The sequence below is a fragment of the Pan troglodytes genome, chromosome 16 (genome assembly GCF_028858775.2).
Source record: "Pan troglodytes isolate AG18354 chromosome 16, NHGRI_mPanTro3-v2.0_pri, whole genome shotgun sequence".
In the NCBI taxonomy this organism is placed as follows: domain Eukaryota; kingdom Metazoa; phylum Chordata; class Mammalia; order Primates; family Hominidae; genus Pan; species Pan troglodytes.
The window spans coordinates 68,619,488-68,636,383 of NC_072414.2; the positions used below are offsets into that span (position 1 = coordinate 68,619,488).

Below are 16,896 nucleotides of genomic sequence, written 5' to 3' on the forward strand. Positions count from 1 at the left end.
TTCTTGGCACCCAAAAATTCTGGGGAAGAGATGAGTTGAGGAGGCAAGGAGTGGCCTCTTCTCTCCACAGATCCCTGGAATCCTAGCAGCAGAAGACATCACAACTACCACAGACACTTATGCTAACAGGGAGAGCTGCTTAGAGGGGCGGTAGGGGCAAGACTCCAGCCTGTTGAAGCCTAGAGGGTTTGGTGTGGGAACGTCTGCAGTAGAGCCTGGCAATGACTGACCATCCCCCAAGGCTCACCATGCTCCTCTAGGAGATTTTAGCCTTAGAGTGATTGTCAGATCTGGACAGGACAAAGTGGTCTTGCCCATGAGACACAGGTAGTCCCATCTGGGCACCGCCCTGTATGCTAGCCTCTCCTGCAGCCCCAGCATGACTGCACCACTTGGAGCTCTGCCTCAGATGCCCAACCAGGGTGCCGCTGGGGCTCTTCATATGTTCTTTGTCAAGACACTTCATCTGACCATCAGAGAGCTCCGTTAGACTGGGCCCTGTGGAAATGTACCAGCCTACCGACAACCTTCCCCAGGCACTTTGCCAGCATGCAGAAGCCCATGGCCACATACCCACATCTGTGACAGTGCACTCACATGGACAGAGCTCACCTCCCTTCCCCCCCCACCCCACAGTGTACGTGTGAGCATGCAGACTGCTGTGCCACTGCTGCTGGCACAAGCACACCCCAATGATGCCCCCAGCTGAAAGGGAGGTACCCAGCTGTGCCATCATTGCCAGTTTGAATGTGCACACAGACATTGGCGGCCCCACGCCCATCAACACCCTGCCACTGCAAGCGCGAGTGCAAACACAAATGCTGGAAATCCTGCCCCACCCCTGCTGGCACAAGCACAAGCAGGAAGGCCACAGTCCAGCTCCCACTGCTACGTCACCATAGCCAACATGAGTATACCCCAAAACAGTGCGGCATTTGCTGACACATACAAGTGAGCATAGATCCCAAAGCACCACCTCGAAAAAGCACTTTAGCTGGTACCACCCATTAGAGTGTTGTGGTCAGTAGACCAGAAATACTTCAGCCCCTCCAGGAAAGCAGGTTCCTAACCTCAAGGGGCCAGAAAACAAAGCAGAGGGCTGGATACTAGCCCCCCAGAGTTACAGCACACAGCCTAGGAGTACTTAGTTGAGCTCTGGCCCCCTAAAATTTTCCAAAAATGAAGTCAACCAACTGAGCCCACCTTATAACACAATGAAACCCCAAGGGCACCAAATAAGATTAAAAACAAAACGACCCCATCCAAAGCACAGCAACTTCAAAAACTGAAGGAACATCAGCCCACATACATGAGAAAGAATAAGATCTGTGGCAACTCAAAAAGCCAGAATGTCTTCTTACCTCAAAAGTACCATATTAGTTCCCCGGGAATGGTTCTTAACCAGGCTGAAATGGCTGAAATGACAGACACAGAATTCAGAATATGGATAGGAACATCCATCATGGAGATTCAGGAGGCAGTCAAAACCCAACCCAAGTATCTAAGAAATACGATGAAACAATGCAGGAGTTAAAAAATGAAACGCTCATTTTATGAAAAAAAAAATTGATCTGATAGAGCTGAAAAACTCACTTCGAGAATCTCATAACACAATCACAAATATTAACAGCAGAACTGACCAAGCTGAGGAAAGAATCTCAGGTCACAAAGACTGGTTCTCCGAATTAACTCAGTCAAACAAAATAAAGAAAAAAGAATAAAGAAAAATGACCAAAACCTCTGAGAAATATGGGATTATGTAACAAGACCAAATCAATGATGCCATGGCATCCCTGAAAGACAAGGAGAAAAAGCATGCAAATATGGAAAACATATCTGAGGGCTATCATCCATGAAAATTTCCCTGACCATGCTAGAAAGGCCATAATTCAACTTCAGAAAACACAGAGAACCCTGCACAATACTATACAAGATGGCCATCCCCAAAACACAGAGTCATCAGGTTTCCCAAGGTCGAAATGAAAGAAAAAAAAAATGTTAAAGGTAGCTAGAAAGAAGGCACAGATCACTTACAAAAGGAACCCCTATCAAGCTAACAGCAAACTGTTTAGCAGAAACCTTACAAGACAGAAGACACTGTAGGGGGTGGGGGGGTCCACATTCAGCATTCTTAAAGAAAAAGAAATTCCAACCAAGAATTTCATATTGCAGAGTTGGGTGGGGTGGCTCACACCTATAATCCTAGCAACTCGGGAGGCTGAGGCAGGAGGACTGACTGAGGCCAAGAGTTGGAGTTCAGCCTTGTAATGGAGCAAGACCACGTTTCTAAAAATTAAAAAGAATTTCACATGCAGCCCAACTAAGCTTCAAAAGCAAAGGAAAAATAAGACCCTTTTCAGACAAACAAATGCTAAGGGAATTCATTACCACAGACCTGCCTTATAAGAGGTCCTTAAGGGAGTGATAAATATGAATAGGAAAGATGGCTACCAGCCTCCACAAAAACACACTTAACTATATAGACCACCGACACTATAAAGCAGCCACGCAATCAAGTCTGCATAATAACCAACTAACACCATGATGACAGGATCAAATCTACACATACGAATATTAACTTTGAATGGTATAAATGTCCCAATTAAAAGGCACAGAGTGGCAAGCTGGATAAAAAAGCAAGACCCAATTACATGCTATCTTCAAGAGACCCATCTTACATGCAATGACACCCATATGCTCAATGTAAAGGGATAGAGAAAAATCTACTGCTGGAGGTGATGGATACCCCAATTACTCTGATTTGGTCATTACACATTGTATGCCTGTATCAAAACATCACATGTACACCACAATTATATTCAACTATTACATACCCATAGTAATTGAAAATTTAAAAATTAAATAAATTTTAAGATATTAAAAATAAAAAAAACCTTAGGGAAGACTAAAAATAAAAGGATACTCAAATAGTATTATGACTAAGAAAGGGGTATAACTACAAATGAGGTAGAGACTTAAAAGATACAAGAATGCTATCAATAACTACATGAAAATATTTTTAAAACAGTATAAAAATAAATTTCCGAACACTTTTACACTGTTGGTGGGACTGTAAACTAGTTCAACCATTGTGGAAGTCAGTGTGGCGATTCCTCAGGGATCTAGAACTAGAAATACCATTTGACCCAGCCATCCCATTACTGGGTATATACCCAAATGACTATAAATCATGCTGCTATAAAGACACATGCACACGTATGTTTATTGCAGCATTATTCACAATAGCAAAGACTTGGAACCAACCCAAATGTCCAACAATGATAGACTGGATTAAGAAAATGTGGCACATATACACCATGGAATACTATGCAGCCATAAAAAATGATGAGTTCATATCCTTTGTAGGGACATGGATGAAATTGGAAACCATCATTCTCAGTAAACTATCGCAAGAACAAAAAACCAAACACCGCATATTCTCACTCATAGGTGGGAATTGAACAATGAGATCACATGGACACAGGAAGGGGAATATCATACTCTGGGGACTGTGGTGGGGAGGGGGGAGGGGGGAGGGATAGCATTGGGAGATATACCTAATGCTAGATGACGAGTTAGTGGGTGCAGCGCACCAGCATGGCACATGTATACATATGTAACTAACCTGTACAATGTGCACATGTACCCTAAAACTTAAAGTATAATAAAAAAAAAAAGAAAGAAAGTGGAAAAAAGTAAAAAAAAAAAAAAAACAAAAAAAAACTCTTAACTTTGCAGAAGAGACTAAAAGGGAAATATTTAAATACACTAGTAATTATTAATAATACTAAAGGTTGTTTAAGAATCTTCCAACCAAGAAAGGACCAGGACCAGATGAATTTTCAAGGAATTTCTTTCAAAATTTCAAAGAAAAGACAATCCTGGTATTGTACAAATCTTCCAGAAAATAGAAAAAAAGGAGTTCCTAACTTATTGTATGAGAATAATCCTGATAACCAAAGATGACGCAAAAAAGGAAAAATCATAAAACTCTATCAACTCATAAATTTATATGCAATAGTAGTGAACAGAATATTAGCAAAGAATACATAAAAAAGATAATATACCAGTAATGAATTAGGGTTATTCCAGCTTAGCAAAAACCGTTTAATATTAGGAAATAAATATGTCACTATACTAAAAGATTAAACAACAAATCCATAAGCCAATATTTAGAAATTAGAAAAAGAAACTTCCTTAACTGAAAAGACTAGTTATTACACACCTAAAGCAAACATCGTTTTAAGTGAGAAAACTTTAGAATCATACTCTTTAAAATCAGGTATGAGACAGAATGCCACTGCTACATGTGTTCACCATTGTACTATGGATATGAGCCAATGTAATTTAAAAAAAAAAAAGTAAATTTGAGTTATAAACAATGCAAATACACAATACAACCTTATTATTTGTAGTGTGATTATTTACATAGAAACCTCAATCTACAGACAAGTTACTGGAAATAAGAGTTTAACAAGAGGGCTAAATATGAGCTTGATATGCAAAATCACTTGCATTTCTATAGAGCAACAAACTAACAGGTAAAAAATACCGCTAGGGGGAATTATAAAACCTAATTTAGTAACGAATATTCTTTTTTTTTTTTTTTTTTTCTCATTTAACTTTTTTAATGGGTCTCAAAATTCTGTGACAAATTTTTGGTCAAGTTGTTTCCATTAAAAAGTACTGATTTTAAAAACTAATAACTTAAAACCGCCACACGCAAAAAAGAAAACCAAAGTGGTCCACAAAACATTCTCCTTTCCTTCTGAAGGTTTTACGATGCATTGTTATCATTAACCAGTCTTTTACTACTAAACTTAAATGGCCAATTGAAACAAACAGTTCTGAGACCGTTCTTCCACCACTGATTAAGAGTGGGGTGGCAGGTATTAGGGATAATATTCATTTAGCCTTCTGAGCTTTCTGGGCAGACTTGGTGACCTTGCCAGCTCCAGCAGCCTTCTTGTCCACTGCTTTGATGACACCCACCGCAACTGTCTGTCTCATATCACGAACAGCAAAGCGACCCAAAGGTGGATAGTCTGAGAAGCTCTCAACACACATGGGCTTGCCAGGAACCATATCAACAATGGCAGCATCACCAGACTTCAAGAATTTAGGGCCATCTTCCAGCTTTTTACCAGAACGGCGATCAATCTTTTCCTTCAGCTCAGCAAACTTGCATGCAATGTGAGCCGTGTGGCAATCCAATACAGGGGCATAGCCGGCGCTTATTTGGCCTGGATGGTTCAGGATAATCACCTGAGCAGTGAAGCCAGCTGCTTCCATTGGTGGGTCATTTTTGCTGTCACCAGCAACGTTGCCACGACGAACATCCTTGACAGACACATTCTTGACATTGAAGCCCACATTGTCCCCAGGAAGAGCTTCACTCAAAGCTTCATGGTGCATTTCGACAGATTTTACTTCCGTTGTAACATTGACTGGAGCAAAGGTGACTACCATACCGGGTTTGAGAACACCAGTCTCCACTCGGCCAACAGGAACAGTACCAATACCACCAATTTTGTAGACATCCTGGAGAGGCAGGCGCAAGGGCTTGTCAGTTGGACGAGTTGGTGGTAGGATGCAGTCCAGAGCCTCAAGCAGCGTGGTTCCACTGGCATTGCCATCCTTACGGGTGACTTTCCATCCCTTGAACCAAGGCATGTTAGCACTTGGCTCCAGCATGTTGTCACCATTCCAACCAGAAATTGGCACAAATGCTACTGTGTCGGGGTTGTAGCCAATTTTCTTAATGTAAGTGCTGACTTCCTTAACAATTTCCTCATATCTCTTCTGGCTGTAGGGTGGCTCAGTGGAATCCATTTTGTTAACACCGACAATTAGTTGTTTCACACCCAGTGTGTAAGCCAGAAGGGCATGCTCTCGGGTCTGCCCATTCTTGGAGATACCAGCTTCAAATTCACCAACACCAGCAGCAACAATCAGGACAGCACAGTCAGCCTGAGATGTCCCTGTAATCATGTTTTTGATGAAGCCTCTGTGTCCTGGGGCATCAATGATAGTCACATAGTACTTGCTGGTCTCAAATTTCCACAAGGAGATATCAATGGTGATACCACGTTCACGCTCAGCTTTCAGTTTATCCAAGACCCAGGCATACTTGAAGGAGCCCTTTCCCATCTCAGCAGCCTCCTTCTCAAATTTTTCAATGGTTCTTTTGTCGATGCCACCGCATTTATAGATCAGATGGCCAGTAGTGGTGGACTTGCCCGAATCTACGTGTCCAATGACGACAATGTTGATATGAGTCTTTTCCTTTCCCATTTTGGCTTTTAGGGGTAGTTTTCACGACACCTGTGTTCTGGCGGCAAACCCGTTGCGAAAAAAAAAGCAGTAACGAATATTCTTAAAGGCCTAATTGAAATGTAATAATATGGCATTCACAAATAAGAAGAATATCAGGAAGATGTGAATTATTTCCCAAATGATCTGATTTAAAACAATTCTCAACAGTTTTTGATAGAACTTGACAATTTAATTCTAAAATGTATAAGGATGAGTAAAAGGACAAGAAGCCACAAGAAAGATCTTGTTCTCCTGTGTAGGACAACAAGTTTCTTAAGTAAGATAACATGATAATGGAGCAGACAAACGAGGATAGGGAATCCAGAAACAGTTCATGCATGCATGAAATGTAGCATAAAACAGAGGTGACGTGAGATGGTGAAAGAAGAGTCCAATAAAAGGAGCTGTAAAAAATAATTCTAAGTGGATTGAAGATTTAAATGTCAAAAACAAAACTTCAAAACACTTAATGGAAAATACAGGTGAACCACTTTTATAACGTAAGATAGAGAAGATTTTTGAAGCAGAACACAAAAAGTACTATCTATAAAGGACAATATTGATAAATTTGATTGTTGAAATTAATATTTTTTGCTAATAGATATAAGAATATGAAAATCTAAGTTAAAAACTGTTATAGATATTTCCAATATACATAACTAATAAAAAACTAGTAACAATTTGTGAAAAAAGCCTAAAAATAAAAAGGAAAAGTAAACAACCCAATAGAACTCAACAGAAAAGGGGAAGAACAGCCACATTCTACAGAACAGAAAATACTTACCTAAAACATGAAGAAATGTTTTATGTCATTAATGATCATGCAAATAAAAATCAAGCCTATAATGAAATATCACTTTACACCTACTTGATTGGCAAATGTTAAAAACCCATATAATGCCAAGAGTTGTGGAGAATGTAAATCTATAACTCTTATACGTCACTGGTAAGAGTGCAAATTGGTGCAACCAATTAGAAAAACAGTATAGGATCATCTCTAAAATTGAACATTTATATACCATACTACTCAGCATTCCACCCTTAGGTATATACCCAAGGAAAACTCTTATACATGTACAAGTGGTATGTATAGGAATGTTAACACCAACACTACTTACAAATCAGAAACTTAAAAACAACATAAACACCAATCAACAGGATAGTAAATAAATCGTGTATAATCACAAAACAGTACAGCAACCAAAACCAACAAACTAAAGCTCTTCATAGTAATTGGATGAATATAAGCATTATAATATTGAAGGAAAAAGCACAAGTCCATAAAGATTACATACAGCAAGGTATTCTTTTTGTAAAGCAATAAACAACCAAAATAAAATTATACATTTTAGGAATAGACCTACATTCAAAAAAATCAAAATATAAATTATGAATGGGACAAGAGGGAAGAGGATCTATCAAGCAACATTAACCAAAACTAGGTTTGCATATTAATACCAGACAAAAATAATATTCAAGGAGAAAGGCATTAAATAGAAAAGAGGAATGCTTCATATTCTTAAAAGGTAAACTTCACCAGTAAAAGAGATATAAAAAGTTATGACTGTGATGATAAATCTTTGGAATACATAAATAGCAAATATTGATTTTAGAAATACAAGGAGATGTGAAGAAATAACAATAATAGCATATTGGCATTCTTTCCATTTTGAGTAAAGGATTTAAATGAACAAAAACCAATCGGATAAAAAAGTAAGATTTACATGATAATTAAGACATTTGATCTAATATATGTTATATATACCCAGAGAGAAAAGAGATTACTCTTAAAATGTTACAATATATTAAACTACAAAGAAAAATTAATAAACTCCTCAAAGTGGAACCTATATAAGCCATATTCTCTTACCATTATCCGATAAAAGTAAAAATTAAAAATCAAAGAATAGTCCTCATATTGGCAACACATACTTTTTAAAAATTATTATACTTTAAGTTTGGGGTACATATGCAGAACATGCAGGTTTGTTACACAGGTATACACATGCCATGGTGGCTTGCTGCCCCCATCAACCCATGATCTACATTAGGTATTTCTCCTAATACTATCCCTCCCCTAGCACCCCATCCCCAACAGGCCCCGGTGCGTGATGTTCCCCTTCTTGTGTCCAGGTGTTCTCGTTGTTCAGCTCCCACTTATGAGTGAGAACATGCGGTGTTTGGTTTTCTGTTCTTGTGTTGGTTTGCTGAGAATGATGGTTTCCAGCTTCATCCATGTCCCTGCAAAGGACATGAACTCATCCTTTTTTATGGCTGCATAATATTCCATGGTGTGCATATGCCACCTTTTCTTTATCCAGTCTATCACCGATGAGCACTTGGGTTGGTTCCAAGTATTTGCTATTGTGAACAGTGCTGCAATAAACATACATGTACATGTGTCTTTATAGTACAATGTTTTATAATCCTTTGGGTATATACCCAGTAATGGGATGGTTGGGTCAAATAGTATTCCTAGTTCTAGACCCTTGAGGAATCGCCACACTGTCTTCTGCAATGGTTGAACTAATTTACACTCCCACCAACAGTGTAAAAGCACTCCTATTTCTCCACATCCTCTCCAACATCTGTTGTTTCCTGACTTTAATAATCACCATTCTAACTGGCATGAGATGGTATCTCACTGTGGTTTTGATTTGCATTTCTCTAATGACCAGTGATGATGAGCTTTTCATCATATGTTTGTTGGCTGCATAAATGTCTTCTTTTGAGAAGTGTCTGTTCATATCCTCCGCCCACTTTTTGATGGGGTTGTTTTCTTCCTGTAAACTTGTTTAAGTTATTTGTAGATTCTGGATATTAGCCCTTTGTCATATGGATAGATTGCAAAAATTTTCTCCCATTCTGTAGGTTGCCTGTTTACTCTGATGGTAGTTTCTTTTGCTGTGCAGAAGCTCTTTAGTTTAATTAGATCCCATTTGTCAATCTTGGCTTTTGTTGCCATTGCTTTTGGTGTTTTAGTCATGAATTCTTTGCCCATGCCTATGTCCTAAATGGTATTGCCTAGGTTTTCTTCTACAATTTTTATGGTTTTCTTATTTTTAAGTCTTTAATTCATCTTGAGTTAATTTTTGCGTAAGGTGTAAGGAAAGGGTGCACTTTCAATTTTCTGCATATGGCTAGCCAGTTTTCCCAACACCATTTATTAACTAGGGAATCCTTTCCCCATTGCTTGTTTTTGTCAGGTTTGTCTAAGATCGGATGGTTGTAGATGAGTGGTGTTATTTCTGAGGCCTCTGTTCTGTTCCATTGGTCTATATATCTGTTTTGGTACCAGTACCATGCTGTTTTGGTTACTGTAGCCTTAAACGCCTCTTTTTTTTTTTTTTTTTTTTTTTTTTGAGACAGAGTCTTGCTCTGTCATCCAGGCTGGAGTGCCCTGGCACGATCTCGGCTCACTGCAATCTCCACCTCCTGGGTTCACGCCATTCTCCTGCCTCAGCCTCCAGAGTAGCTGGGACTACAGGTGCTCGTCACCATGGCCAGCTAATTTTTTGTATTTTTAGTAGAGACAGGGTTTCACCATGTTAGCCAGGATGGTCTCGATCTCCTGACATAGTGATCCGCCCGCCTCAGCCTTTCAAAGTGCTGGGATTACAGGCATGAGCCACCGCACCCAGCCCAAATGCCTCTTTCTTAAAAAGGAAAAAAAATGAAAATCAAACTGTCCTCAATTAAAGGAAATATGTGGCATTAAATAACACGTCTTAAAACAAGAACAAATAAAAACAAATTAATCATTCAACTGAGACGGGGTAGAGGGAAGGAGAGAGAAAGAGACTGAAAAAAGGTAAAAAGAAGAAAAATTTTAAAAACCATTAGCAAGTTTGATTAAGGCAAAAACAAAGTGTAAAATATTGAAATCAGAAAATAGAAAACAGATTTTAATGATTTTAAAGAGGCTACTTACTATGTGTATATACTTTTATTAAAATAAATTAGAAAATCTAATCTAAGACAGTAATTTTCTAAAAAAAATATCAATTATTGACTCAAGAACACCTGGAAAATCTTAAGAGACAATGAATATAGAAGAAACTGATATGGTAGAGAAAAGCCTCCCCCTAAAAATGGCTTCTAAACCTGAGGGCCTAGAAGTAGCAACACCTTAGTTAATAATGAGCACTCCTTATATCTAGGTCTTGTTTTCTAAATGTTATCCTTGAAAACAAAACAAAAAAAAAAACAGAGCTCCTTGGAGAAGTGGCTGATTCTAGGGCTAGAAAAGGAAGAATACCAGAGAAGGCTGCTGCTTACAAGATTATAAAATGCCAGTAAAGAGGTGTCCAAAAAAAACTAAACAGGGCAACATCAAAAAGACACAAAAACTAAATGAAAGAGCTCCTAATCACCAAAGCTGGAACAGTATTAGCAATAAGATAATGTAGTACTAGAATATAACTCAAAGTAAAAAAAAAAAAAAGTCCATCTGATATAAAAAATGAATAAATAATTAAGAATATGGGCAAACCTTCCTTACCAGAAGAATTCCAAAAATTTTGTATAGATAGTCCTCCTCTGGAAGCTGAAACCTAATGCCTCCCACAGGTATCCCAACCCCTTGAAACCTGCTTCCAAGATATGGAAAAAAAAAAAATAGTCACTTCACAGTGAAGAAACATTGCAAACACTACTGTGGCAAGAAATAAGTTATAATTGTATGTATCTCTGATATGATGTGGCATAAAGGACATTTAAACTCTATGGTATTCCCACCAAATATATATAACCCCAGGGTAATCATGAGAAAAAAAAATCTATAAATATACTTCAGTCATCAGGTGAACCCAAATGAGAGACATTCTGCAAAATGCCTCACCCAGCACTCCTCAAAACCGACAGGGCCATGAAAAACAAGAAAAGATTGAGAAACTGTCACAAACCAGAGAGTATCAAGGGGACATAGTGACTAAATGAAATGTAGAGTCCTAGATAAAATCCTGAAATAGAAAAAGAACAGTATTGGAAATACTAATGAAATCCAAATAAAGTCTGGTGTTTAGTTATATTAATGTACCACTGTTTATTAATTTTAACAAATTTAACTCAGGTACCATGGTAATATAAGATATAAATAACAGGGGAAACTGTGCAAAGGGTATATAGAAATTCTACTATCTTTACAGCTTTTTTGTAAACCTAAAATTATTCTAAAATAAAGTTCACTAGAAAAGAAAAGAACATCAGGTCTAGATAGTTTATAAGTGAGTCTACCAAATCTTTAAGAAAAAGACTATGTTAGAGAAACTGCTCCAGAACACAGATGAGGCTGGAAAGAGCCCTTATTTACTTATGTCTATTATGAACTTCATATTAAGTCCAGAAAACGAGACTAGAAAAAGTAAAACTATAGACAAAGTTCATATAGGAAAAAAGGATATGAATAAAAAACTTCTAAGTGAAATATGAACACAGTGAACCCAAAATATTATATCTTTGAAGAGGTATTTCCACTGGAATCAAAAGCAAGGGAAAAAAGAGGGCTCTTGATCTTGTTTTCACTACTCCTTTTCAACATTGCAATGAGGTCCTAGCCAATGCAATAAAAACAAAAGCACGTATTAAAAAAGTAAAAATATTAGAAAATACCTTACAAACTGTCACTATTTTTGGACCAAATAATTAGTAAATCAGCCAAAAAATCCAATAGAATAAAAATGCTCAGTGGACAGACACAAAATCAATACACAGAAATGTACAGATTTACTTTGATATAATTGGAAAAAAATTATTAAACTTAAATTATTAAAGAAATTTTCAATACTTAATTGAAGAAAACCGTAAACTTTACTCAATGACACATACACACAAATGCAAGACATGACTACACAAACATTCAAGTCCCTGGAAGGAAAAAAATCAATATTTAAATAATGTCTGCTCTTAAGGATAATTTAATCTACAATTTTAAAACAATCTCAATCAAAATTCGAACGGTTATTTTTGAACTGAACAACTTAACTGCAAAGGCGATACACAAATTGAAAAATAGAGAAATATGGCAATTTTGAAAAAGAATAAAGAGGAATGAACTTACTGTATTAGGAATGGAAGCAAGAAGATAGAGAATAATATCTAATCAATAAATTCTTGGAATATAAAATTGTCAAGCTATAATTCTACCCCCAGTGAAAACCCCATTTACAAACAAAAGCACAATTTTAGACAAGCAAAAATCAGATTTCCCCACCAGGAGATTCTCACTAACCCAAATGATGGGTACAAAGAAATTTGTTCTATTGTTATTCTATGAATAGTTTACATACATCCTAGACACTCTTCTGTACACATGATATCACCAAAACTCTTAAAAGTGTAAAAGACATATCAAACAGATACTAAATAAATGAAACCCAGCTTATCTATATTACTGTCAAACAAAACAGACTTTAAGAAAACTTTTTGAAGTTAGATAAAATGTCCCAATTTGTTTTATGAATGGATTATGAGCTTGATTTTAAAACCAGAAAGTGACAGCAGAAAAAAGAAAAAACTATTCACCTACTGTATTTCTTATACTAAAAAGAGTCACTTTCCATAGTAAAAGGCTGGAAATTGAGAAGATACACAATTCTAAACTTGTATGCAGTTAATAACACAGCCTCAAAATAAAAAGCAGCAGACAAAAATCAGCATAGATACAGAATACTGCAATGGTCAGGTTTTGTAAATGTTCCTTATACCTTAAGAGAATGTGTTTTTTCGAGTTATCCATTTGATCAAGCATATTAATTATACCAAAGAAATTAGAAAATGAGTGGAAGTGAGTAATAATGGAAATCGTTTGTATCAAACAGGATACAGGAAAATCAGAAATTAATATTTTAAGTACTTCCATTAAGTACTGAAAGTTAATGAGCCACGTATTCACCTTAGGAGTTAGAAAAATAACATGAAGGCTGGGGGTGGTGGCTCTTGCCTGTAATCCCAGTACTTTGGGAGGCTGAGGCTGGTGGATCACATGAGGCCAGTATTTTGAGACCAGCCCGGCCAAAGTGGTGAAACCTCATCTCTATTAAAAATACAAAACTTAGCTGAATATGGAGGTGCATGTCTGTAATCCCAGCTACTTGGGAGGTTAAGGCACGAGAATCACTTGAATCCAGGAGGCAGAGGTTGCAGTGAGCCAAGATCACACCACTGCATTCCAGCCTGGGTGACAGAGCAAGATTCTGTTTCAAAAAAAGAAAAAAAAAAAAAAAAAAGGGGGGAAAGGAAAAGGAAAGGAAAGGAAAGGACAGGAAATGAAAGGAAGAAAAATAACATCAAAATTCCAAGACAGAGGTAAAAAGGAAAAAAAAAAGTCAAATAATGGACATTAACAAAATAAAAAATAAAGCGACAATAGACAAGATCAATAAAACCAAAATTCAAATTTTAGGAAATAAAAACTTTTGACAAGGATAATCATGAAAAAAATGAAATGATCAAGAAAAAATAGAATATTGCAATATTCTGTATCTATGCTGATTTTTGTCTGCTGCTTCTTTCAATTACCAATTGAGAGGGTTACAAATTTCCCAGTATGATAGATTTATCTCTTCTTGTTGCTTTGTCAATTTTTGCTACATTTATTTTAAGGCTATGTTATTAACAGCATTACAGTTACAGGTAAAACTGAGATTGCATAAAATATCTAGAATAATACCCCAAAAAACTTCTGCCAAGACATTTAGAAATTTAGAGAAAAAACTAGATCCTTTCCTAGAAAATGAAAATTTACCCAAACACACACAGTAAATCATAGAAAATTTAAATACACTGAAAGAAATGGATTGCTAATTTAAAGTAAGACCAACCTATTTGGATGGCTGCTATTAAAAAATTGAAAATAACAAGTGTTGACAAGGATGTGGAGAAATTGGAATCCTTGTACACTGCTGGTAGGAATGTAAACACCTCATTAGCTGTGGAAAATTGTACGGCATTCCTCAAAAAATTAAACACAGAATCATCATATGATCCAGAAATCCACTTCTGGGTATATACTAAGAAAACTGAAAGCAAGGACTCAAACAAATATTTGTATAACCCATGTTCATAGCATCATTATCTGCAATAACCAAAGGTGAAAGAGGCCCATGTGTCTACCAACAGATGAATGGCTATACAAAATATAGTATACACAATTGAATATGATTAAATATAATGTAATATTATTCAGCCCTTTAAAAAAAGAAATTCTGATATATACAACATGAATGAATCTTGAGAACATTACACTAAGTGAAATAAGCCAGTCACAAACATGACAAATACTGTATGATTCCACTTATATGGGGTTCATAGAGACAGAAATTAGAATAGTGATCACCAGGGTCTGGAGGGAGGAGGGAATGGAAAGTTAATGTTTAATGGGCACAGAGTTTCAGATGTTCAAGATAAAAAGAGTTCTGTGGATTAACAGTGGTGATGGTAGCATAACAATGTGAATGAACTTAATGCCACTAAACTATAATATATACTTAAAAAGGGTTAAGACGGTAACTATCGCTTTGTATTTTACTTTGAAATCAGGAAGTGTAATGCCTCCAGCTTTGTTTTTTCTCAGGATTGCTGTGGCTACTCAGGTTTTTTTTGTGATTCCATACAAATTTTAGGAGGTTTTTTCTATTTCTATTAAAAATGTCATTGAAATTTTGATGGGGATTACATTGAATCTATAGATTGCTTTGGAGAGTATGGACACTTTAACAATATTAATTCTTCCAATCCATGAACACAGGATATCTTCATTTATTTGTATCTTCTTCAGTTTCTTTCATCAGTATCTTACAGTTTTCAGTGAAAAGACTTTTTACCTCCTTGGCTGAATTTATTCCAAAATATTCTACTTTTTGATGTGATTATGAATGAGATAATTTTATTAATTTCTTTTTCAGAAAGTTCATTGTTAGTGTATAGAAACATAACTAATTGGTAATCACTACACAGTGTATGCATTAATATACAAATCATTATGTTGTATACATTGAATGTGTACAATTGAATATACACAATTTCTGTAAACTATACCTCAATAAAGTTGGAAAAATAGTTAAGATGGCACATTTTAAGTTATGTGTATTTTACCACAAAAAAAGACAGAAAACAAATTTTCCCAAAAAACACATACCAGGAACTTTCTGTACAATTTTATAGACACATTAAACAAAACCTTTAAGGAAGAGACAATTTCTATTTTATGCAACATGTTCCCAGGAATAAAAATACAACAGGAAAATCTAGTCAGTTTATATATGAAGATGATACAATCTTGAGAAAGAAAAATCATAAGATATTTTAACAACAAATTTAACTATGTACTTTTAAAATCATGACCAAATTGTTAAATATTAATATAGACAAGCTATTAATGTAACATATCACATAAATAAATTGAAAAAAGCAATTTTGCAATTTTGCCCAAAAAATACTTTTTGCTGTAAAGGAAAAAAACAATCATAAGATGGAGAAAAAGTTCAACACAAATTAATAACGATTTATTATTTTTAAGATCTTATAAAATTAGAGAAAGGACCTTCTTTAATATAAGATATTTATAAAAACCTATAAATTGATCAAATTAAAACTGCAAATTAGAAAGTAACAGGGTAAAACAAAGTCTTAATTTCATTCAGCTTAAAATGCCAAGTTACTAAATTAGCTACTAGTGTAACTCTAAGGTCACTTTGCACTCCGAATTTTATACCTTGACTAACATAGCTAAAAATCTGTTAAGAGTCAACTTAATTCTTACTTCTTCTGTTTTGAGTTAATTCTAAAACTCTAAAAAGCAAGCTTGTATTCTTTCCTTTATAAAAATTATTTGTGGCCAGGCACAGTGGCTCATACCTGTAATCCCAGCATTTTGGGAGGCCAAGGCAGGTAGATCACCTGAGATCAAGAGTTCGAGACCAGCCTGGCTGACATGGTAAAACGCCATCTCTACCAAAAAATACAAAAATTAGCTGGGTGAGGTGGTAGGCGCCTGTAGTCCCAGCTACTTGGGAGGCTGAGACAGAAGAATTGCTTGAACCCAGGAGGCAGAGGTTGCAGTGAGCCGAGATCAAGCCAATGCACTCCAGCCTGGGTGACGGAGCAAGACTCTGTCTCAAAAAAAGAAAAAAGAAAAAAGAAAAAAAACTGTTTAATTAAATATTTTTCCTTGACCTAATAAGTGGAATCTAAAAATTTTCCTTGAACTAAATGAAGATCAATATATCAGCCACAGATATAGAGCCACATATTCTCTGCACATCCAAGTTACAGTGTGAAAACTTAGAATATATAAATTAATAATCAGCTATATATGTGTGTGCATTATATACTGAATACACATACATTTACACACACACACACACCCCATAAAATTCTTCCCATACTATTAAGGAGAAAATCAAGTCAATGGAAGCTATGCCTTAAAAGAAAGTGTAATATGTTTTAAAATCATTTCTCAAATTGTCTTAAACTTACCAACCCTACTGAGGTATTAGATGGGAAAAAAAACAGAAGATTTATTTTAAATTACTTCTAGTTTGTTCATTTGACTTGATTTCCTGTTGAAAGGCAAATAAGATG

At 36.1% G+C, this 16,896-nt stretch overlaps 2 protein-coding genes across 30 annotated transcripts in view; both read right to left on the reverse strand.

Annotated features, from left to right (window-relative positions):
• Positions 1-16,896, reverse strand: part of SCAPER (S-phase cyclin A associated protein in the ER) — a 567,113-nt gene that overhangs the window by 336,255 nt on the left and 213,962 nt on the right. The window lies entirely within an intron of this gene.
• LOC112205600 (elongation factor 1-alpha 1-like) lies at positions 4,776-10,753 on the reverse strand. Its single transcript, XM_063795303.1, has one exon. It carries the CDS (start codon positions 6,292-6,294, stop codon positions 4,906-4,908), a length of 1,389 nt encoding a protein of 462 aa, XP_063651373.1. The 5' UTR covers positions 6,295-10,753; the 3' UTR covers positions 4,776-4,905.